Consider the following 22,176-nt stretch of genomic DNA (forward strand, 5'->3'; position numbering starts at 1 on the left):
ATAAAAAGTGTTTATGTGCATTGTTTTTATTAACTTTGATTTATTGATAGCTAATCAAGTATTGAACACAGATACAGTGGGGGAAAAAAGTATTTAGTCAGCCACCAATTGTGCAAGTTCTCCCACTTAAAAAGATGAGAGGCCTGTAATTTTCATCATAGGTACACGTCAACTATGACAGACAAAATGAGATTTTTTTTCTCCAGAAAATCACATTGTAGGATTTTTAATGAATTTATTTGCAAATTATGGTGGAAAATAAGTATTTGGTCAATAACAAAAGTTTCTCAATACTTTGTTATATACCCTTTGTTGGCAATGACACAGGTCAAATGTTTTCTGTAAGTCTTCACAAGGTTTTCACACACTGTCGCTGGTATTTTGGCCCATTCCTCCATGCAGATCTCCTCTAGAGCAGTGATGTTTTGGAATGCTTCTTACGAAGCCACTCCTTCGTTGCCCGGGCGGTGTGTTTGGGATCATTGTCATGCTGAAAGACCCAGCCACGTTTCATCTTCAATGCCCTTGCTGATGGAAGGTGGTTTTCACTCAAAATCTCACGATACATGGCCCCATTCATTCTTTCCTTTACACGGATCAGTCGTCCTGGTCCCTTTGCAGAAAAACAGCCCCAAAGCATGATGTTTCCACCCCCATGCTTCACAGTAGGTATGGTGTTCTTTGGATGCAACTCAGCATTCTTTGTCCTCCAAACACGACGAGTTGAGTTTTTACCAAAAAGTTCTATTTTGGTTTCATCTGACCATATGACATTCTCCCAATCCTCTTCTGGATCATCCAAATGCACTCTAGCAAACTTCAGACGGGCCTGGACATGTACTGGCTTAAGCAGGGGGACACGTCTGGCACTGCAGGATTTGAGTCCCTGGCGGCGTAGTGTGTTACTGATGGTAGGCTTTGTTACTTTGGTCCCAGCTCTCTGCAGGTCATTCACTAGGTCCCCCGTGTGGTTCTGGGATTTTGCTCACCGTTCTTGTGATCATTTTGACCCCACGGGGTGAGATCTTGCGTGGAGCCCCAGATCGAGGGAGATTATCAGTGGTCTTGTATGTCTTCCATTTCCTAATAATTGCTCCCACAGTTGATTTCTTCAAACCAAGCTGCTTACCTATTGCAGATTCAGTCTTCTCAGCCTGGTGCAGGTCTACAATTTTGTTTCAGCTGTCCTTTGACAGCTCTTTGGTCTTGGCCATAGTGGAGTTTGGAGTGTGACTGTTTGAGGTTGTGGACAGGTGTCTTTTATACTGATAAGTTCAAACAGGTGCCATTAATACAGGTAACGAGTGGAGGACAGAGGAGCCTCTTAAAGAAGAAGTTACAGGTCTGTGAGAGCCAGAAATCTTGCTTGTTTGTAGGTGACCAAATACTTATTTTCCACAAAAATGTGCAAATAAATTCATTAAAAATCCTACAATGTAATTTTCTGGAGAAAGAAATTCTCAATTTGTCTGTCATAGTTGACGTGTACCTATGATGAAAATTACAGGCCTCTCTCATCTTTTTAAGTGGGAGAACTTGCACAATTGGTGGCTGACTAAATACTTTTTTTCCCCCACTGTATCTATTTATTTTTTACCAACAAAATTAAGTTAGTTAACATTTCTGACAACTTCTCCAATCTATTTGTTTGGATTTGAAAAGCAGCCCAAATCTTCATAGACCCTCATATCATCCTCATCTTCTCCCATCACCTGACCAAAGGCTGGATCAAAGATTCAGAAATGGCAGCAACCCTCATTCATAACGCAGAAAGAGTCCTCAGAAGTTTTGAAAGGATTAAACCACCCTGTTGTTAGGAGCTCAAGAACAGCTTTATTCAATATGGGATCCTACGGAAAACATGCAGCTGGCGAGGACAACGAGGGAGTAGGAGACTATTAAACAAAATAAAGTATTTTGTGTGCACTCCCAATGAGAGCAGTACAACATGCCCACCGGGGTTGGATGATAAAAGACACTGGCCAGGTTTGCTGGCTGCTCCTCAGGCAGTTGGAAACACAGCAAGACCTCTGCACACAAGGCAAATCGGAGTGGATTTCAGTGCTCTGAGACCTCTGATACTTGATTTAGTGCCCTCTACAGAGACTTGATGCAACTCCTATTTAATCTACAGCTCTCTTGTCTATCAGCATGGAACTATTTAATGGTCAGCCTATCAGCATGGAACTATTTAATGGTCAGCCTATCAGCATGGAACTATTTAATGGTCAGCCTATCAGCATGGAACTATTTCATGCCCAGCCTATCAGCATGGAACTATTTCATGGTCAGCCTATCAGCATGGAACTATTTCATGGTCAGCCTATCAGCATGGAACTATTTCATGGTCAGCCTATCAGCATGGAACTATTTAATGGTCAGCCTATCAGCATGGAACTATTTAATGGTCAGCCTATCAGCATGGAACTATTTAATGCCCAAGCTATCAGCATGGAACTATTTAATGGTCAGCCTATCAGCATGGAACTATTTAATGGTCAGCCTATCAGCATGGAACTATTTAATGGTCAGCCTATCAGCATGGAACTATTTCATGCCCAACCTATCAGTATGGAACTATTTCATGCCCAACCTATCAGCATGGAACTATTTAATGGTCAGCCTATCAGCATGGAACTATTTAATGCCCAACCTATCAGCATGGAACTATTTAATGGTCAGCCTATCAGCATGGAACTATTTAATGCCCAACCTATCAGCATGGAACTATTTAATGCCCAACCTATCAGCATGGAACTATTTAATGGTCAGCCTATCAGCATGGAACTATTTAATGGTCAGCCTATCAGCATGGAACTATTTAATGCCCAACCTATCAGCATGGAACTATTTCATGCCCAACCTATCAGCATGGAACTATTTAATGGTCAGCCTATCAGCATGGAACTATTTAATGGTCAGCCTATCAGCATGGAACTATTTAATGGTCAGCCTATCAGCATGGAACTATTTCATGCCCAACCTATCAGCATGGAACTATTTCATGCCCAACCTATGAGCATGGAACTATTTCATGGCCAACCTATCAGCATGGAACTATTTCATGGCCAACCTATCAGCATGGAACTATTTCATGCCCAACCTATCAGCATGGAACTATTTCATGCCCAGCCTATCAGCATGGAAACTATTTCATGCCCAGCCTATCAGCATGGAACTATTTCATGCCCAGCCTATCAGCATGGAACTATTTCATGCCCAGCCTATCATCATGGAACTATTTCATGCCCAACCTATCAGCATGGAACTATTTCATGGTCAGCCTATCAGCATGGAACTATTTAATGGTCAGCCTATCAGCATGGAACTATTTCATGTCCAGCCTATCAGCATGGAACTATTTCATGCCCAGTCTCTCACTAATAAATCCCTCCTGCTGCACAACCACATAGTGGACAAGAAGCTTGACATCATGTGTCTAACTGAAACCTGGCATCAGCCTGGGGTCTACTTAGCCCTAAATAAAGCCTGCCCACCTGGTTACAGGTACATGGAAAAAGCCTGCAGCACTGGCCGCAGCGGTGGCATAGCCATCGTACACCAAGCTGAACTCCCTCTTGCCACTGCCTGAACTGTGCTATTTTGAATGTCTCGCCGTAAAAATCACCTGCATGCCCCCATAAAAACATGGGATGTCACATTCACTAACTCAGCTCCCTGGTTTACTCCAGAACTGAAAAACACCAAATCCACTGGACGCATCCTGATCTCAGAAACTTGGGGCTCACCGTCCACAAACTGGCCTTTCAAGAGCACCAAATGGCCTATTCCAAGGCCCTGAAAGAGGCACGGCCGACGTTCTACTCCAACCTCATCAATACAAATCCTGGAAACGCAAAGCACCGGTTTTCCACAATAAACCAACTTTTGAAACCCCCAGTCCCAGATCGAGACAACGGAAGAGCAGTGTAACAGCTTCATTCACTTTTTTTTAACAGTAAGGTCAGCAACATCAGATCTCTCATCTAAAGATCTACTACTCTGTCTTCTGCCGCCTTCGACCCTCCACCTCAGCCTTTCTACTGCTTCCTTGAAGTCACCCAGGGAGGTAGAGAAAACTACCTCCTCCTGTACCTGGGATCCTATTCCAACAGCCCTGTTCAAAACATGCATCCCTACACTCAGCCCCCTGATAACCCAGATTGGAGGGAGTGGATAACAATCTGGCAGTGTCAAACCTGCATTTAAGACTGCTGTCATCAGCCCCCCCCTTCTGAAGAAGCCCACCGTGGACCCAGAAGTGCTTGCCAAATACAGGCCAATATCCACCCTCCCCTACCTTTCCAAGGCGTTGGAAAAATTGGTTGCTGTACAGCTCCAGGACCATCTCAATGAGAACAACCCATTTGAGAAGTTCCGGTCATGTTTCCGGCCGGCCCACAGCACTGAAACGACCCTACTCAGGGTCACCAACAACCTGCTAATGGCGGCTGATGTAAACTCCCCGTCTCTGGATCCTCCTGGACTTGAGCGCAGCTTTTGACACTGTCAACCACCCCATCCTCCTGGAACACCTCCGGGACAGCATCGGACTGTCTGGACCAGCTCTGAGCTGGTTCCACTCCTACCTCTCAGACAGGACTGAGTATGTGTCGCTAGGTGGGTCCAGGTCCCGGACTCACCAAGTCACCTGCGGTGTCCCACAAGGATCTGTTCTTGGACCGATTCTGCTCGTCCAGTACATGCTCTCCCCCGGCATGGAATCTTCTTCCTCTACTATGCTGATGACACCCAGCTGTAGGTAAAAACAGCCCAAAGTCTCTCTGATGGATGTGCCCGTCTGAACACCTGCCTTACGGAGATAAGGGCATGGTGGAAGCAAAACTTCCTTCAACTGAACAGCAGCAAAACCGAGGCCCTACTTGTTGGGACCCCCCACCAGGTCCAGGACGCACCAATAACACACCTCACCAATGCGTGACACAACATCTGGAACGCCCTCCTGGACCACCTGAAGGCACCACAGACTCTGGGCTCCTTTAAAACAGGCCTAAAGACCGTTGTCTTTACGAAGGCTTTCTGTTACCATCTGTGCTCCTTGGTGTCCTTGTCCCTTGTAGCATCAGCTGGGTTCTTGGTGTCAGTTGTCGTGTCATCTTTGTTCTATTTCATTTCGATTTCATGCACTTAAAGATTATTCTGTATAATGAAAAGAGCTTTACAAATGTAATACATTATTATTATTATTATTATTATTATTATTATTATTATTATTATTATTATTATTTAAGGGCTTGATGATAAGTTGAACCAGGTGTGCTAGTTCTGGAATAGTTCAAATAGATGGAACGGCTGGTTCCAACCGAGTAGAGGTTGGAAAAACGCTTCTCTAGACTAGAGTCAAGTCAACGGTTCATACCTTGTAGTTCTCCAGTTCCATGTGTAACCTGTTGTTCTGTGTGAGGAGTTCTTGGTTCCGTGTCTCACACTGCTTGAGTTCCATCTCCAGTTCCACCTCGTAGTCACGGCTCATCTGCTGGAACTCCTGCAGCTCCTCCTGCGCCTCCTCAGACCTGGGAGAGGTTAGGGGTCAAGATGGTAGTCGTGGAGTAACAGAGGACACCACGGTTTAAGCAGATACCTGTGGGTACCTCTGCTGGGGCCTGGCAGACTGCTCCTTCTTTTTGTGTGTGTGTGTGTGTGTGTGTGTGTGTGTGTGTGTGTGTGTACCTCTGTTGGTGCTTGGCCACCTGTTCCTTCCAGTAGTCCACCTCTTCCTCCAGTGAAACAAACTTAAGGGGCTCTGGTTCTCCCATCTCTGCCCACACTACTGGACACTCTTCTCTCACCAATCTTCTCTTCGACCTACTGAGGTTCTCCTCTTCTCACACCAATCTCTTCTTCTCTCCCTCTCTTACAGTTCCCCTCTCACTGAGTCTATGGGAGGCAGTAAATAGAAGAAAGAAAGAAAGAAAGAAAGAAAGAAAGAAAGAAAGAAAGAAAGAAAGAAAGAAAGAAAGAAAGAAAGAAGTAAATAGAAGTCAGTAAATACAAGGCGAGCGTCCGTAAACTTAAGATGATCAAGTGTTGATACTTTTTCTTCCAAAAGAGAGAAAGAGTTCTCTATTCAGCATTTCCAAGTGAACCATGTGCTTCAGGCAAGAAAGGACAGCAGAAAGGGGTTACAGGAGTTTAGTGCGAACTGCAACGACATAAGTGAGCCATCATCTAACTAGCTAAGGAGTGCACTGTCGGTGTCAACTGACGACAATAGGCTGGCTGTCAAACTTTAGCAACCCAAAGAAGAGTATGATGCCAGGCTTAATGAACATGAATAGATCATGTTTATTCAAAACAAAGCAAATAGACCAATTTGATAAATGACTTGATTACTTTTGTAGCTATTGCCATTCTACTCATAACCAAAGTCTTAAACAATATCTGGAACTTGTATGTACAAGTATTTGCTAACTGATGTTTGTCAAACAAGGCAGCAAACAAAAGAGAACACAGAACACAAAAAGGGAAGTGTATTCTCGCCTTCACAACAGTGACAAGCAGTGTCAGCTGGCTTACGTAAACTTGCTTGCACTATGTAGTCTCTGGTCAAAATAAGTAGCTATGCTATGGCATTTATTTTCTGTCAATTTTACAATAACGAACCCAAGTCAGAATGTACAAAATGCAGTTACAAATGTATACGTGCGGACAGCATAATTTGCCTATACATCGATCTAACGGATGAGTTTGTCACAAATGAACGTTACCCATCGCGATTTAAATCCCCTTACATTGACTGCTGATACTAACCTTCCTAGCGTAACTTGCGGTGGCTAGCAGCCGGTGCTCCAGTGCCGAAAGATGACGGTTACTTTATAACCGAGCTACAAAACGGAACAAAAGTATCCAGCAAATGTTGTTACATAGATCATTCCTTGGTCAAAAGTAGTAACAAAGTTGCCACATAGAACAATACGAAGGCTGCATATCTCATATGTCCATAGAAGACTCACCGCTAATCCGCCAACCACCGCGATCGCTTAACCGCTCACCATTGGTCGCTTATACTGTCAATCATGTATTGAGGGTGATGAATGGCCAATCGCGTTCATGATTTGCCTACGAGGTGCCGGTTAAATCAAATCTGCTTTCATGCAGAGAGGAAGAGGCGAAGCGAGAGGTTTTACCCCGCCCCAAATCTGTCCACGAAAATGTTTGTATGGAGGTCAATGAGTGTCGAATTTGGTCAACAAAAAATGTAATTGCTAAATTGCTACTTATAGGCTTATTTGATCTAATAAAATGTTGTAATGGTTAGGTTGTTACAAATGCACTGGTATAAGTGGACGCACGTGGCATTTTGGCAACTTTGAAAAAACCCACTTTATATCAAGTGGTGTAGTGCTATTTTTTTAGGAGAGGAAGCGAAAAAATATGTAAATGACGTCATCATTTCCTCAATCAAAGTTTGTACCGACAGGCAGGGGCGGTGTGTTCATTAGGGCAATATGGGCGACGCACTGCCAAACGGGAAAAGGAAGGGATTTTTTTTCTAATCAATTATATCACGGCAACAGTAGTTATCAGTGTTCTAATCTAGACCTCTGATCTGTCACTAAATGTCCAATCAGGCTAAAGTCGTGCTTCAAATGGCCCCGCCCCTTTTGGGGCGATTTCAGTCAGGTTGAAAATCGCCCCAGAAGTCTCTCATAGACTCTCATGTAAAATCTTTTTTTTTCAAATATCAGAGCTTTCAATACAATCTCTATGGGTTCCGGGAGGGCTTGCACTTATGCGCTTTCGTCATACGTAACATAACCATGAACGTAACTAAGAAAAGAGCGGGTAGCAGCGTCAATCAATTCACGTACTACTGTCAAGATGGCTAGCGTTCAGTGCAACTCGATTGTCTCTTTGAAAGAAGTTCCTTTTTGTCGTCGAACAAATCAAGATAAATTGGCAACGAAACAATTAGGACCTCCCAGACCAAATTTAATAATTCAACAGGTTTCTACTAAAGGGGGAAAGTCCTACACCCGAGGATTTTCCAAAAATTGGTACGAACGAAAAACCTGGCTAGCAGGCTGCGATGTAGCTAATGCAGTCTTCTGCTACCCCTGCTTACTCTTTCACCCTGAAGGCGACGGCAGACAGCACCGCTTGGACAGCGACTGGTGTAACGGACATGCACCATCTTTCAGAAAAGATTAAGAAACATGAGCTGTCAAAGACGCACATGGATAGCTGTTTGAGATTGTCTGCTTTGGGGAGAGTGAACATTGCCACTCAACTGGATGAGGGATACAGGCTAGCTGTCCGCCGCCACAGCGATGAGGTTAGCAAGAACCGCCACATCCTCAGCCGGCTAATCCAGTGTATGAAGTTTTGCGGAGTGTTTGAGTTAGCTTTGCGAGGCAAAGATGAAACTGAGGGCTCCACCAACCATGGTATTTTTCTTGGACTTGTCAACTTTGTGGCACAATTAGATGAGGTGTTTTATGGAAATGCATATTGTTTATGCAGTGTTGAGGAATGTGAAAGAACACCCTTGATTATTTTTACTGTGATAACTTATTTTGCTTTTGTAAGCCAACACTTTTGAGATCAGTCAATAAATGCTTCTGGTATTGACTTATATGCTGCCCCTGTCTTCATGTTGTTGCTGGACATATCTTTTTTTAAATGTGTGTAGGTCACCTAAATCATCAGAAAAATTGCCCCCCCTGAGAATTTTTTCAGGAGCCGCCACTGCCGACAGGTGTAGCCTTATGCAAAGCCTATCATTACAATACTGTCCAACCCTGTTCCTGGAGAGCTGCCTTCCTGTATGATTTCACTGCAACCCCAGTTTTAACTAACCTGATTAATCTTATAAACTAGTTAATTAATAGAATACTTTAAAGTACTACTTAAGTCGTTTTTTGGGGTATCTGTACTTGACATTACTATTTATTTTTTTGGACAACTTTTACTTTTACTTCACTACATCCCTAAAGAAAATAATGTACTTTTTACTCCATACATTTTCCCTGACACCCAAAAGTACTGGTTACATTTTGAATGTTTAGCAGGACAGGAAAGTGGTCAAATTCACACACTTATTAAGAGAACGTACCTGCTCATCTCTACTGCCTCTGATCTGGAGAACTCAAGAAACACAAATGCTTTGTTTGTAAATTATTTCTGCATGTTGGAGTGTGCCCTCTGGTTTGCTTAATATAAGCAATTTGAAATTATTAATACTTTTACTTTTACTTTTGGTACTTAAGTAAACATTTTTTTATTACATTTACTTTTGATACTTAAGTATATTTAAAATAAAACACTTTTAGACATTCACTCAAGTAATATTTTACTGGGTGACTTTCACTTTTCTTTCATTTTCTGTTAAGATATCTTTACTTTTACTCAAGTATGACAATTGGGTACTTTTCCACCACTGGAATCAGATTAAGGTTGGAATGAAAACCTACAGGATGGTAGCTCTCCAGGAACAGGGTTGGAGAGCCCTGTTATCGAATATGCATAAAATGTATCCTCCAATTGCAACGTCTTTCTATGCCCACACATATGGTCTCAAATTTATTTATTTTTTATTAAATACCATCAAACACCAAGTTAGGCATACCTAATTAAAACATAGGCCATCATCACTATCAGTCGTGAATCATAATTCTTCACGCGTTACCGGTGAAACCGCATCTGCATGCCACTCATTTGATTGATCTCAATCAGTTTCATGGGAATAGTCTATGCATTTCGATCTTCTTGAATGACAGTTTCGTGAGCGAATCAGAGCAGAGAGTGTTAACAAACTATTAGCCTTTCTTGTATTTTGTATCAATCAAAGCATACACCCTGCCTAGTGGCTCTTTTGAGTTTTGGCACATTATATATTTTTTGACTATTCAGCTTCAGCTAACCATCCTAAAATGTCATTAAAAATTAGGTGTTTTTGGTGTAACAGTAACGTTATAGGCCTACTATGCTAAGCTATTATATTCGGTTCTGTTATGTAAAATAGGCTACTAATTAATCAGTATGTGATTTTGCGAGACATTGATTCAGCTTTGATCTAACTTGACTAAACGAGCACCATTGTGAGAAGTGATAATCTTCTATTAGTAATAATAATAATAATAATAAGTCATGAGTAGGACTATTAGGCAACAGATCTTGATGAGGGTTATTTTAAATGATTGGAGCGCCCTTCCTGGTTCTAAAAGGACAGCGCTAAATAAACTTTGATTTGATTAGCTTGAACACATGGCTACAATATACCATATTACAGAATTTAAAAAAAACTATCATAGAATTTATTTGCAAAGATGTAATCATCAAATGAATTGACCAAGTAGTGAACATAAATTATTACTAAGTAGAATTGCAGGAAAATCGTATTAAAACAGCCATAAAAATCAAGCTTTTTGTGTGGTGTATTCATGCCACTATAAACTATAACCTAAATGCATTATTACCTCCAACTTGTCCCAATTCACACTTCCAATTTTCCACCCTGACATACCAAGGTAGAACTGTAGGCTACATGTACCCGTACAGTTGAAGTCGGAAGTTTACATACACCTTAGCCAAATACATTTAAACTCAGTTTTTCACAAAACCTGACATTTAATCCTAGTAACAAGTCCCTGTCTTAGGTCAGTTAGGATCACCACTTTATTTTAAGAATGTGAAATGTCAGAATAATTATAGAGATAATTATTTATTTAAGCTTTTATTTCTTTCATCACATTCCCAGTGGGTCCGAAGTTTACATACACTCATTTAGTATTTGGTAGCATTGCATTTAAGTTGTTTAACTTGGGTCAAACGTTTCGGGTAGCCTTCCATAAGCTTCCCACAATAAGTAGGGTGAATTTTGGCCCATTCCTCCTGACAGAGCTGGTGTAACTGAATCAGGTTTGTAGGACTCCTTGCTCGCACACGCTTTTTCAATTCTGCCCACACATTTTCTATAGGATTGAGGTCAGGGCTTTGTGATGGCCACTCCAATACCTTGACTTTGTTGTCCTTAAGCCATTTTGCCACAACTTTGGAAGTATGCTTGGGGTCATTGTCCATTTGGAAGACCCATTTGCGACCAAGCTTTAACTTCCTGACTGATGTCTTGAGATGTTGCTTCAATATATCCACATCATTTTCCTTCCTCATGATGTCATCTATTTTGTGAAGTGCACCAGTCCCTCCTGCAGCAAAGCACCCCCACAGCATGATGCTGCCACCTCCGTGCTTCACGGTTGGGATGGTGTTCTTCGGCTGGCAAGCTACCCCCTTTTTCCTCCAAACATAATGATGGTCATTATGGCCAAACAGTTCTATTTTTGTTTCATCAGACCAAAGGACATTTCTCCATAAAGTACGATCTTTGTCCCCATGTGCAGTTGCAAACCGTACTCTGGCTTTTTTATGGCGGTTTTGGAGCAGTGGCTTCTTCCTTGCTGGGTGGCCATTCAGGTTATGTCGATATAGGACTCGTTTTACTGTGGATATAGATACTTTTGTACCCGTTTCCTCCAGCATCTTCACAAGGTCCTTTGCTGTTGTTGTGGGATTGATTTGCACTTTTTGCACCAAATACGTTCATCTCTAGGAGACAGAACGCATATCCTTCCTGAGCGGTATGACGGCTGCGTGGTCCCATGGTGTTTATACTTGCGTACTATTGTTTGTACAGATGAACGTGGTACCTTCAGGCATTTGGAAATTGCTCCCAAGGATGAACCAGACGTGTGGAGGTCTACAATTTTTTTTCTGAGGTCTTGGCTGATTTCTTTTGATTTTCTCATGATGTCAAGCAAAGAGGCACTGAGTTTGAAGGTAAGCCTTGAAATACATCCACAGGTACACCTCCAAATGACTCAAATTATGTCAATTAGCCGATCAGAAGTTTCTAAAGCCATGACATCATTTTCTGGAATTTTCCAAGCTGTTTAAAGGCACAGTCAACTTAGTGTATGTAAACTTCTGACCCACTGGAATTGTGATACAGTGAATTATAAGTGAAATAATCTGTCTGTAAACAATTGTTGGAAAAATTACTTGTGTCATGCACAAAGTAGATGTCCTAACTGACTTGCCAAAACTATAGTTTGTTAACAAGAAATTTGTGGAGTGGTTGAAAAACGAGTTTTAATGACTCCAACCTAAGTGTATATAAACTTCCGACTTACATTTACATTTTAGTCATTTAGCAGACGCTCTTATCCAGAGCGACTTACAGGAGCAATTAGGGTTAAGTGCCTTGCTCAAGGGCACATTTACGTCATTTAGCAGACGCTCTTATCCAGAGCGACTACAAATTGGTGCATTCACCCTATACTTCAACTGTAGGCGCTGCAGAGTCCCATTAGATTGTTGACAACTTTGGCCAATCAGATAAAAATATTTATCTAAATTCACTGTGTCTGCCTTGATGTTCATAAAACTCCACGACCCCCTCTCTTGCACAGTGGAACCCAAAACGATATGTGACCCCTTGGTTACAGTTACAGCGTTCTGCCGAGGACACCCAAACCAGAGTGGCCACTGCAAAGCCCAAGGAGCCTGATCCTCTCTGGAACGCCCAAGGAGCCTGATCCTCTCTGGAACGCCCAAGGAGCCTGACCCTCTCTGGAACGCCCAAGGAGCCTGATCCTCTCTGGAACGCCCAAGGAGCCTGATCCTCTCTGGAACGCCCAAGGAGCCTGATCCTCTCTGGAACGCCCAAGGAGCCTGATCCTCTCTGGAACGCCCAAGGAGCCTGATCCTCTCTGGAACGCCCAAGGAGCCTGATCCTCTCTGGAACGCCAAGGAGCCTGATCCTCTCTGGAACGCCCAAGGAGCCTGATCCTCTCTGGAACGCCCAAGGAGCCTGATCCTCTCTGGAACGCCCAAGGAGCCTGATCCTCTCTGGAACGCCCAAGGAGCCTGATCCTCTCTGGAACGCCCAAGGAGCCTGATCCTCTCTGGAACGCCCAAGGAGCCTGATCCTCTCTGGAACGCCCAAGGAGCCTGATCCTCTCTGGAACGCCAAGGAGCCTGATCCTCTCTGGAACGCCCAAGGAGCCTGATCCTCTCTGGAACGCCCAAGGAGCCTGATCCTCTCTGGAACGCCCAAGGAGCCTGATCCTCTCTGGAACGCCCAAGGAGCCTGATCCTCTCTGGAACGCCCAAGGAGCCTGACCCTCTCTGGAAGTTTCTGTAGCCCTGCGTGGGATATTTAGCCTACATTGGCTATTGGTTGAGACACAGGGCCGTTCCTCATCATTCTCGCCACCACCAGAGAGAAGACAGGAAAGAAACCACCATTTACCGACCTGCTGTAGCCTACATATTTATTTGGTTTGACATTCAATCACTATTCATGGAATTTTTGTGGTAATTAAATATAATATATTTAGAATCAGAATAAATGTTCAGTGTATTCTCAAATTGAAGCGCCCTCGCCCTCCTCCAGCACCACACACCTGTTATATCTGAGTTGTGCCTGTTGTCATAGAGATAGATAGAGGACTCATGGAAATAAACCATTTTAGCATGGACAAGGCCATTGAGGGCATCCAGTTTCACCATTTTAAAGTAGTCAACTGGGTGGGGATTCCTATGAGTTGGGAGCAATCAGCCAATGAAGAAGAAACATTTACTACTTTAAAATGGAGATAAGAGGTAAACATGGCACAGATACAAGGATGAGTCCTCTGTCTATCTCAATGGCCTGTTGTTCACAGCGTATCTGCCCTCTCATTGGCTAGAATGGTCCCACCTGATCTCGCCTCCTCCAGCCTGCATTCCATCTCGGAGGACATGTATTTCCATTGTTAGAGCGGTCACTCAATATCTGTTTACAGTCACTGATGGTCTGTTTACCTAGCAGGTTAGGATAATTAACTTTGCAGGTTAAAACAATCCCATTGTTGACATAGCTACACAGCTCTGAGACCACCATCCGCGGGGGGACGACGACACAGCCTGACGCCTTGATCACAACGACAGCGTCATTACGCTAAATAGTACGCAGCGTCATCTGGATGTGTGCAACAAAAATTCAACATTCACCTTCTGCTACCATTTCTGTCAAGCCATCTACACATATGTTCGATGAATCCAACGTATGCACCACACTGAACGCACTGCAACTGCCTCTGCAACGCAATGCTGCAAGGCAAACGCAGTGTTCCATTGGAAATGAATGTACTTCTGGTGTACCAAAACACAATGACGCAGTCGGTGTGATGGAGGCGTGAACGTGCACCTCCCCACAATCCCCAACCAACGCAGCTTCAGTAGGCCTACCTGTCCTTTATTCATTTCAATGTCTTGACAGTTGCAGAAATTGCTTGAGCTACGCTGAGAATTCGGAAAGTATGAAAGCCAATGGTCCAATATTCTAGAACATTGCTGTGCATGTGCACACACGTTTTGGATTATGATAGACGCACTCCTTGATCACACCTACAGAGTCATTGCGTTTTGGTACACCAGAAGTACATTCATTTCCAATGGAACACTGCGTTTGCCTTGCAGCATTGCGTTGCAGAGGCAGTTGCAGTGAGTTCTGTAGGGTGCATAGGTTGGATTTATCTAACATATGCATCAAATTGTGTGCATAGACGGCTTGACAGAAATGGTAGCAGAAGGTGAATGTTGAACTTTTGTTGCATACGTCCAGATGATGCTGCGTACCATTGAGATGTAGGCCTACTCCATCTAGCCACAATGGTAGAAACATAAACAGACCATCAGTCTGGACCCTTTTAATGTCTATGGTCCTGACATACCACCAGATGTATTTATTATATCCAGTGATCCATCAATGATTTGGCTTTTTATTAACTACACTGCTCAAAAAAATAAAGGGAACACTTAAACAACACAATGTAACTCCAAGTCAATCACACTTCTGTGAAATCAAACTGTCCACTTAGGAAGCAACACTGATTGACAATACATTTCACATGCTGTTGTGCAAATGGAATAGACAACAGGTGGAAATTATAGGCAATTAGCAAGACACCCCCAATAAAGGACTGGTTTTGCAGGTGGTGACCACAGACCACTTCTCAGTTCCTATGCTTCCTGGCTGATGTTTTGTACACTTTTGAATGCTGGCGGTGCTTTCACTCTAGTGGTAGCGTGAGACGGAGTCTACAACCCACACAAGTGGCTCAGGTAGTGCAGCTCATCCAGGATGCCACATCAATGCGAGCTGTGGCAAGGTGGTTTGCTGTGTCTGTCAGCGTAGTGTCCAGAGCATGGAGGCGCTACCAGGAGACAGGCCAGTATGAAAAGCCAACTGAGATTTATTCCTGATTATTATTTGACCATGCTTGTCACTTATGAAAATTTTTGAACATCTTGGTATGGTTCTGTTATAATCTCCACCCGGCACAGCCAGAAGAGGACTGGCCACCCCTCATAGCCTGGTTCCTCTCTAGGTTTCTTCCTAGGTTTTGGCCTTTCTAGGGAGTTTTTCCTAGCCACCGTGCTTCTACACCTGCATTACTAGCTGTTTGGGGTTTTAGGCTGGGTTTCTGTACAGCACTTCGAGATATTAGCTGATGTACGAAGGGCTATATAAAATAAAATTGATTGATTGATTGATTGATCAGGAGACGTGGAGGAGGCCGTAGGAGGGCAACAACCCAGCAGCAGGACTGCTACCTCCGCCTTTGTGCAAGGAGGAGCACTGCCAGAGCCCTGCAAAATGACCTCCAGCAGGCCACAAATGTGCATGTGTCTGCTCAAACGGTCAGAAACAGACTCCATGAGGGTGGTATGAGGGCCCGACGTCCACAGGTGGGGGTTGTGCTTACAGCCCAACACCGTGCAGGACGTTTGGCATTTGCCAGAGAACACCAAGATTGGCAAATTCGCCACTGGCGCCCTGTGCTCTTCGCAGATGAAAGCAGGTTCACACTGAGCACATGTGACAGAGTCTGGAGACGCCGTGGAGAACGTTCTGCTGCCTGCAACATCCTCCAGCATGACCGGTTTGGCGGTGGGTCAGTCATGGTGTGGGGTGGCATTTCTTTGGGGGCCGCACAGCCCTCCATGTGCTCGCCAGAGGTAGCCTGACTGCCATTAGGTACCGAGATGAGATCCTCAGACCCCTTGTGAGACCATATGCTGGTGCGGTTGGCCCTGGGTTCCTCCTAATGCAAGACAATGCTAGACCTCATGTGGCTGGAGTGTGTCAGCAGTTCCTGCAAGAGGAAGGCATTGATGCTATGGACTGGCCCGCCCGTTCCCCAGACCTGAATCCAATTGAGCACATCTGGGACATCATGTCTTGCTCCATCCACCAACGCCACGTTGCACCACAGACTGTCCAGGAGTTGGCGGATGCTTTAGTCCAGGTCTGGGAGGAGATCCCTCAGGAGACCATCCGCCACCTCATCAGGAGCATGCCCAGGCGTTGTAGGGAGGTCATGCAGGCACGTGGAGGCCACACACACTACTGAGCCTCATTTTGACTTGTTTTAAGGACATTACATCAAAGTTGGATCAGCCTGTAGTGTGGTTTTCCACTTTAATTTTGAGGGTGACTCCAAATCCAGACCTCCATGGGTTGATACATTTGATTTCCATTGACACTTTTTGTGTGATTTTGTTGTCAGCACATTCAACTATGTAAAGAAAAAAGTATTTAATAAGATATTCATTCAGATCTAGGATGTGTTATTTTAGTGTTCCCTTTATTTTTTTGAGCAGTGTATAATAAAACCAACCGTTCTAAATGCAAAATTTGTAAATGTTTAATTTATTTAACCAGGTAGGCCTAAGACCCATTGAGGTTAGAAACCTCTTTTGCAAGGGCGACCAAGAAGGCAAAACAGGGAAATAGCTGCATGTCCATAAAATAAAAACATACACACAAAAGACAAAGTATCACAATTTACAGACACAGATTAAAAACAACTGTAGCTATCAAAAAAAGTATTCGATCAGAGTTTTAAAAATAGACTGACTTTCATATATTTTGAAGCATGTTCCAGGATGAAGGGGCATTATGGGAAAAAATATTGTTTCCCCCATCTCAGTTCTAGCCTTAGGAACAGACAAGGACAGCAGAGACTATGAACATTGTATTGATGCCGTGTTCACGTGCTAGTCGGAACTCTGAATTTCCGACTTGCTAACTGGTTGTAGTTATACACGTGCCGTGTTCCACGCATCAGTAAGTTGGAAATATCAGAGTTTCCTAGTTCCGACTAGCAAGTCAACTGGGCACGAGTGACTAATCTGGTCAGTACGGAACAAAGAGATACAAAGGGAGGAGTCCTATCAATGCTTTGTACACCAAAGTGTACCAGTGCTTTAGCCTCCTGGTGGAGAGATCGGTCCATTGCACCCAGGCATACAACTCACAGCGATGGGTGTGTGATCTAGCATTGGTGATATATCTAGCACCCCGGTAAACCCCTGCATTAATCCGTCCCTGACCATAATGCAGTGTGTCCAGAGTTAAGGTAGGCTGACTTGCTGAGGCCTGCATAAAGACACTATCACCATAATCCAGCACAGAGTTTTAAAAAGTGCTTTGAATATGATCCTTTCTGACTGACATTGAAAAACAAGATTTGTTCCTTAAATAAAAACCCAATGTCAACTTCAGGTCCTTGGTCAAGTTATCAATGTGCCGTTTAAAATTAAGTTTTTCATCTAACCAAATCCCAAGATACTTATACAGTGGGGAAAAAAAGTATATAGTCAGCCACCAATTGTGCAAGTTCTCCCACTTAAAAAGATGAGAGAGGCCTGTAATTTTCATCATAGGTACACGTCAACTATGACAGACAAAATGAGACTTTTTTTTTCTCCAGAAAATCACATTGTAGGATTTTTAATGAATTTATTTGCAAATGATGGTGGAAAATAAGTATTTGGTCAATAACAAAAGTTTCTCAATACTTTGTTATATACCCTTTGTTGGCAATGACACAGGTCAAACGTTTTCTGTAAGTCTTCACAAGGTTTTCACACACTGTTGCTGGTTTTTTGGCCCATTCCTCCATGCAGATCTCCTCTAGAGCAGTGATGTTTTGGGGCTGTCGCTGGGCAACACGGACTTTCAACTCCCTCCAAAGATTTTCTATGGGGTTGAGATCTGGAGACTGGCTAGGCCACTCCAGGACCTTGAAATGCTTCTTACGAAGCCACTCCTTCGTTGCCCGGGCGGTGTGTTTGGGATCATTGTCATACTGAAAGACCCAGCCACGTTTCATCTTCAATGCCCTTGCTGATGGAAGGAGGTTTTCACTCAAAATCTCACAATACATGGCCCCATTCATTCTTTCCTTTACATGGATCAGTCGTCCTGGTCCCTTTGCAGAAAAACAGCCCCAAAGCATGATGTTTCCACCCCCATGCTTCACAGTAGGTATGGTGTTCTTTGGATGCAACTCAGCATTCTTTGAGTTTTGACCAAAAAGTTCTATTTTGGTTTCATCTGACCATATGACATTCTCCCAATCCTCTTCTGGATCATCCAAATGCACTCTAGCAAACTTCAGACGGGCCTGGACATGTACTGGCTTAAGCAGGGGGACACGTCTGGCACTGCAGGATTTGAGTCCCTGGCGGCGTAGTGTGTTACTGATGGTAGGCTTTGTTACTTTGGTCCCAGCTCTCTGTAGGTCATTCACTAGGTCCCCCACGTGTGGTTCTGGAATTTTTGCTCACCGTTCTTGTGATCATTTTGACCCCACTGGGTAAGATGTTGCGTGGAGCCCCAGATCGAGGGAGATTATCAGTGGACCCTTTGTCTTCCATTTCCTAATAATTGCTCCCACAGTTGATTTCTTAAAACCAAGCTGCTTACCTATTGCAGATTCAGTCTTCCCAGCCTGGTGCAGGTCTACAATTTTGTTTCTGGTGTCCTTTGACAGCTCTTTGGTCTTGGCCATAGTGGAGTTTGGAGTGTGACTGTTTGAGGTTGTGGACAGGTGTCTTTTATACTGATAACAAGTTCAAACAGGTGCCATTAATACAGGTAACGAGTGGAGGACAGATGAGCCTCTTAAAGAAGAAGTTACAGGTCTGTGAGAGCCAGAAATCTTGCTTGTTTGTAGGTGACCAAATACTTATTTTCCACCATAATTTGCAAATAAATTCATAAAAGATCCTACAATGTGATTTTCTGGATTTTTTTTCTCAATTTGTCTGTCATAGTTGACGTGTACCTATGATGAAAATTACAGGCCTCTCTCATCTTTTTAAGTGGGAGAACTTGCACAATTGGTGGCTGACTAAATACTTTTTTTCCCCACTGTAGGTAACCCTATCAATTTGCTGGCCTTTTAGAGTTAAAATCTTCAAGTGACTCCATCTGTCTACTTTCAGAGAAGAGAAAACCATAAATTAACTTTTGCTTGCATTAAGCACAAGTTTCAATTTGAAAAGTTGCTTTTGAACATCATCAAAAGCCAACAGAGATGCAACCAGGCCAGAGGCACCTTGGTTCACGTGTTACAACAGTTCTGGATGATTCCCTTTGGCCCAAGACTGTTCCTACTCTCAAATCCCTCTGAACTGAAACATGTGCCAAACTACACTTGGGATTGGACACAAACTACCCTGCTCTGTGCCTGCAAAATGATAATCCCCAAATAGAAGAGCCATTACATTGATACAGGTCAGGAGTGGTCTGTGCTAATGGTTAAGACTGCTGCATATGAACGCCTTTCTTACAAACTGATTAAGCACATAAAAAATGTTTGCGTTAAGGTGGGCTAGCCATCTATGCAATATGTCACACCCCCTCCCACCTCAGATAGCACGTTGACGATCGTCGTGATTCTTGTCCTGGAGGCGGAACGGAGCCATTTCCCCTTAGATAGACCAGCTGCAAAGTCCAAATTGGCTATATTGCAAAAATTCATGCAAACAAACATTTGATTTTTGATCTTACTTTAAGGTTAGGCATTAGGGTTAGCAGTGTGGTTAAGGTTAGGGTTAGGCATTAGGGTTAGCAGTGTGGTTAAGGTTAGGGTTAGGCATTAGGGTTAGCAGTGTGGTTAAGGTTAGGGTCAGACATTAGGGTTAGCAGTGTGGTTAAGGTTAGGGTTAGGCATTAGGGTTAGCAGTGTGGTTAAGGTTAGGGTTAGGCATTAGGGTTAGCAGTGTGGTTAAGGTTAGGGTTAGGCATTAGGGTTAGCAGTGTGGTTAAGGTTAGGGTTAGGCATTAGGGTTAGCAGTGTGGTTAAGGTTAGGGTTAGGCATTAGGGTTAGCAGTGTGGTTAAGGTTAGGGTTAGGCATTAGGGTTAGCAGTGTGGTTAAGGTTAGGGTTAGGCATTAGGGTTAGCAGTGTGGTTAAGGTTAGGGTTAGGCATTAGGGTTAGCAGTGTGGTTAAGGTTAGGGTTAAAATCAGATGTTATTACTGTGGCTGTGCCAGCTAGTGACCACTCTGCAGAGCTGCCTCCAGAACAAGATTCATGACAAAAAAACACTAACCTGCCCTCAGATTGCATCCACCTCTTGACACCCCCATAATCTGCTGTTTTTTCTTTTAATTTGTCCTTCAACTCAGTTCAAGGTTACACGTTTAACGGTCAACCGTTACTTTATTTGGGCACTTACTATAGTCATTTATCTTGAGATGAGAAAATATGTTTTATCAAGTTGTGTTAACATTAGTTGAAATAAAAGTTACACTACCCAAAAGATACTCAATTGGTGGAAGGTCTCCACACACTCCGTCCTCAGCCCTAGGCTCAATGCCAACAAGGTCTCCACACACTCCGTCCTCAGCCCTAGGCTCAATGCCAACAAGGTCTCCACACACTCCGTCCTCAGCCCTAGGCTCAATGCCAACAAGGTCTCCACACACTCCGTCCTCAGCCCTAGGCTCAATGCCAACAAGGTCTCCACACACTCCGTCCTCAGCCCTAGGCTCAATGACAACAAGGTAGTGTAACTTTACTCTCCCGAGTGGCGCTGTGGTCTAAGGCCCTGCATCGCAGTGCAAGCTGTGCCACTAGAGATCCTGGGGCGGCACACAATTGGCCCAGTGTCGTCCAGGGTAGGGGAGGGAATGGCCGACAGGGATGTAGCTCAGTTGGTAGAGCATGGCGTTTGCAACGCCAGGGTTGTGGGTTCGATTCCCACGGGGGGCCAGTATGAAAAATAAAAAAATAATGTATGCTCTCACTAACTGTAAGTCGCTCTGGATAAGAGCGTCTGCTAAATGACTAAATATGTAAATGTAAATGTCTCCACACAGCCTTACTACCCTAGGGTCAATGCCAACAAGGTATCCACACTCACTATGTCCTCTGTATGCTGTTCTACCCCGCCTGTGAAAGGGTGTGATGCTCTCTTGGTTGGTAGGGGGTCCATGGCCTTCTCAGCTTTTCTCTTCCTTGGAGAAAAGGTCAGTGGAAGGCCTGTATCCTGTGGAACATTGGCCTTCATATCCAGCAACACGCTTTTGAGACGTGAAGACAGGTCAGTCATGCACTGTTCATCTTGGAGATGATAAGTGAGGTCTGTGATCTCTTTAAGATATCCTGCACATTGCTTCCTCAACTGCAACACCTTCCTAGAGGACCTCTTCTTTCCTCTTCTAGATGGACCTTCGTCTGGACGTTCAATGTTGGGGTCTCTGGTGGCCTGCTTGGTCTTAAACATGACATTTCTTATGTCACTGTCAGTCGGGTAATACCGCCTGCGAGTAGGTGGAGGGGGCTGCTCTCCACAGAAAAGCTCTTCCACTACAAAGGTGTTAAGATGACACTTCATTTCAGTCATCTTTCTCACACCAGACAGAGTCAGCTGCTCAATCTTCTCTCTCAGCCTGGCATCTACAGCTTCCCTAACATAAGCTTCCTGTTGGAGAAAGAATACATGGGTTTATCATAAAGGGGTCAGTGGGTATCTTAATCAACATTCTATTATATAGATTATATATATATATATTTACCTCACCAACAACTGCATGTGAGCTATGCTCAGAGAGGGAGGGGAACCTGACGCAGTAGACAACCTCTGCCTTCACGGAGCTGGGTGTTTCACTTAGTGCTGCCTTCAGAGTTTGGGAGGCCTCCTTTTTTGAGCGCACTGTACTTTCCTCAATCTAGACATCAAATAATGTGGTATTTGTTAAATATGTACTGTTACTATGTACAGCGTTAGGCTGTTTCACACAGACAGCCCAATTCTGATCTTTTTCCCCACTAATTGATCTTTCGACCAATCAGATCATCTCTTTTGCCCC

At 43.8% G+C, this 22,176-nt stretch overlaps 1 protein-coding gene across 6 annotated transcripts in view; it reads right to left on the reverse strand.

The window, feature by feature from the left end:
* The window catches only part of LOC121551692 (nuclear distribution protein nudE homolog 1-A-like), a 44,901-nt gene that overhangs the window by 12,774 nt on the left and 9,951 nt on the right, over positions 1 to 22,176 (reverse strand). For 2 of the 6 annotated variants that reach the window (XM_045211072.1, XM_045211071.1), the window contains 4 exons: positions 21,883 to 22,035; positions 21,228 to 21,788; positions 5,692 to 5,898; positions 5,381 to 5,534 (listed from right to left, as the gene is read on the reverse strand). In XM_045211072.1, coding sequence (XP_045067007.1) covers positions 5,381 to 5,534; positions 5,692 to 5,777 — 240 coding nt within the window. In that variant the 5' untranslated portion in view covers positions 5,778 to 5,898; positions 21,228 to 21,788; positions 21,883 to 22,035. Of the gene's footprint in view, positions 1 to 5,380; positions 5,535 to 5,691; positions 5,899 to 6,771; positions 7,097 to 21,110; positions 21,789 to 21,882; positions 22,036 to 22,176 lie in introns of those variants that run through there. The other 4 variants (XM_045211073.1, XM_041864410.2, XM_045211070.1 and 1 more) reach the window with 4 other exon arrangements.

Source organism: Coregonus clupeaformis, chromosome 35, assembly GCF_020615455.1.
Source record: "Coregonus clupeaformis isolate EN_2021a chromosome 35, ASM2061545v1, whole genome shotgun sequence".
Classification (NCBI taxonomy): domain Eukaryota; kingdom Metazoa; phylum Chordata; class Actinopteri; order Salmoniformes; family Salmonidae; genus Coregonus; species Coregonus clupeaformis.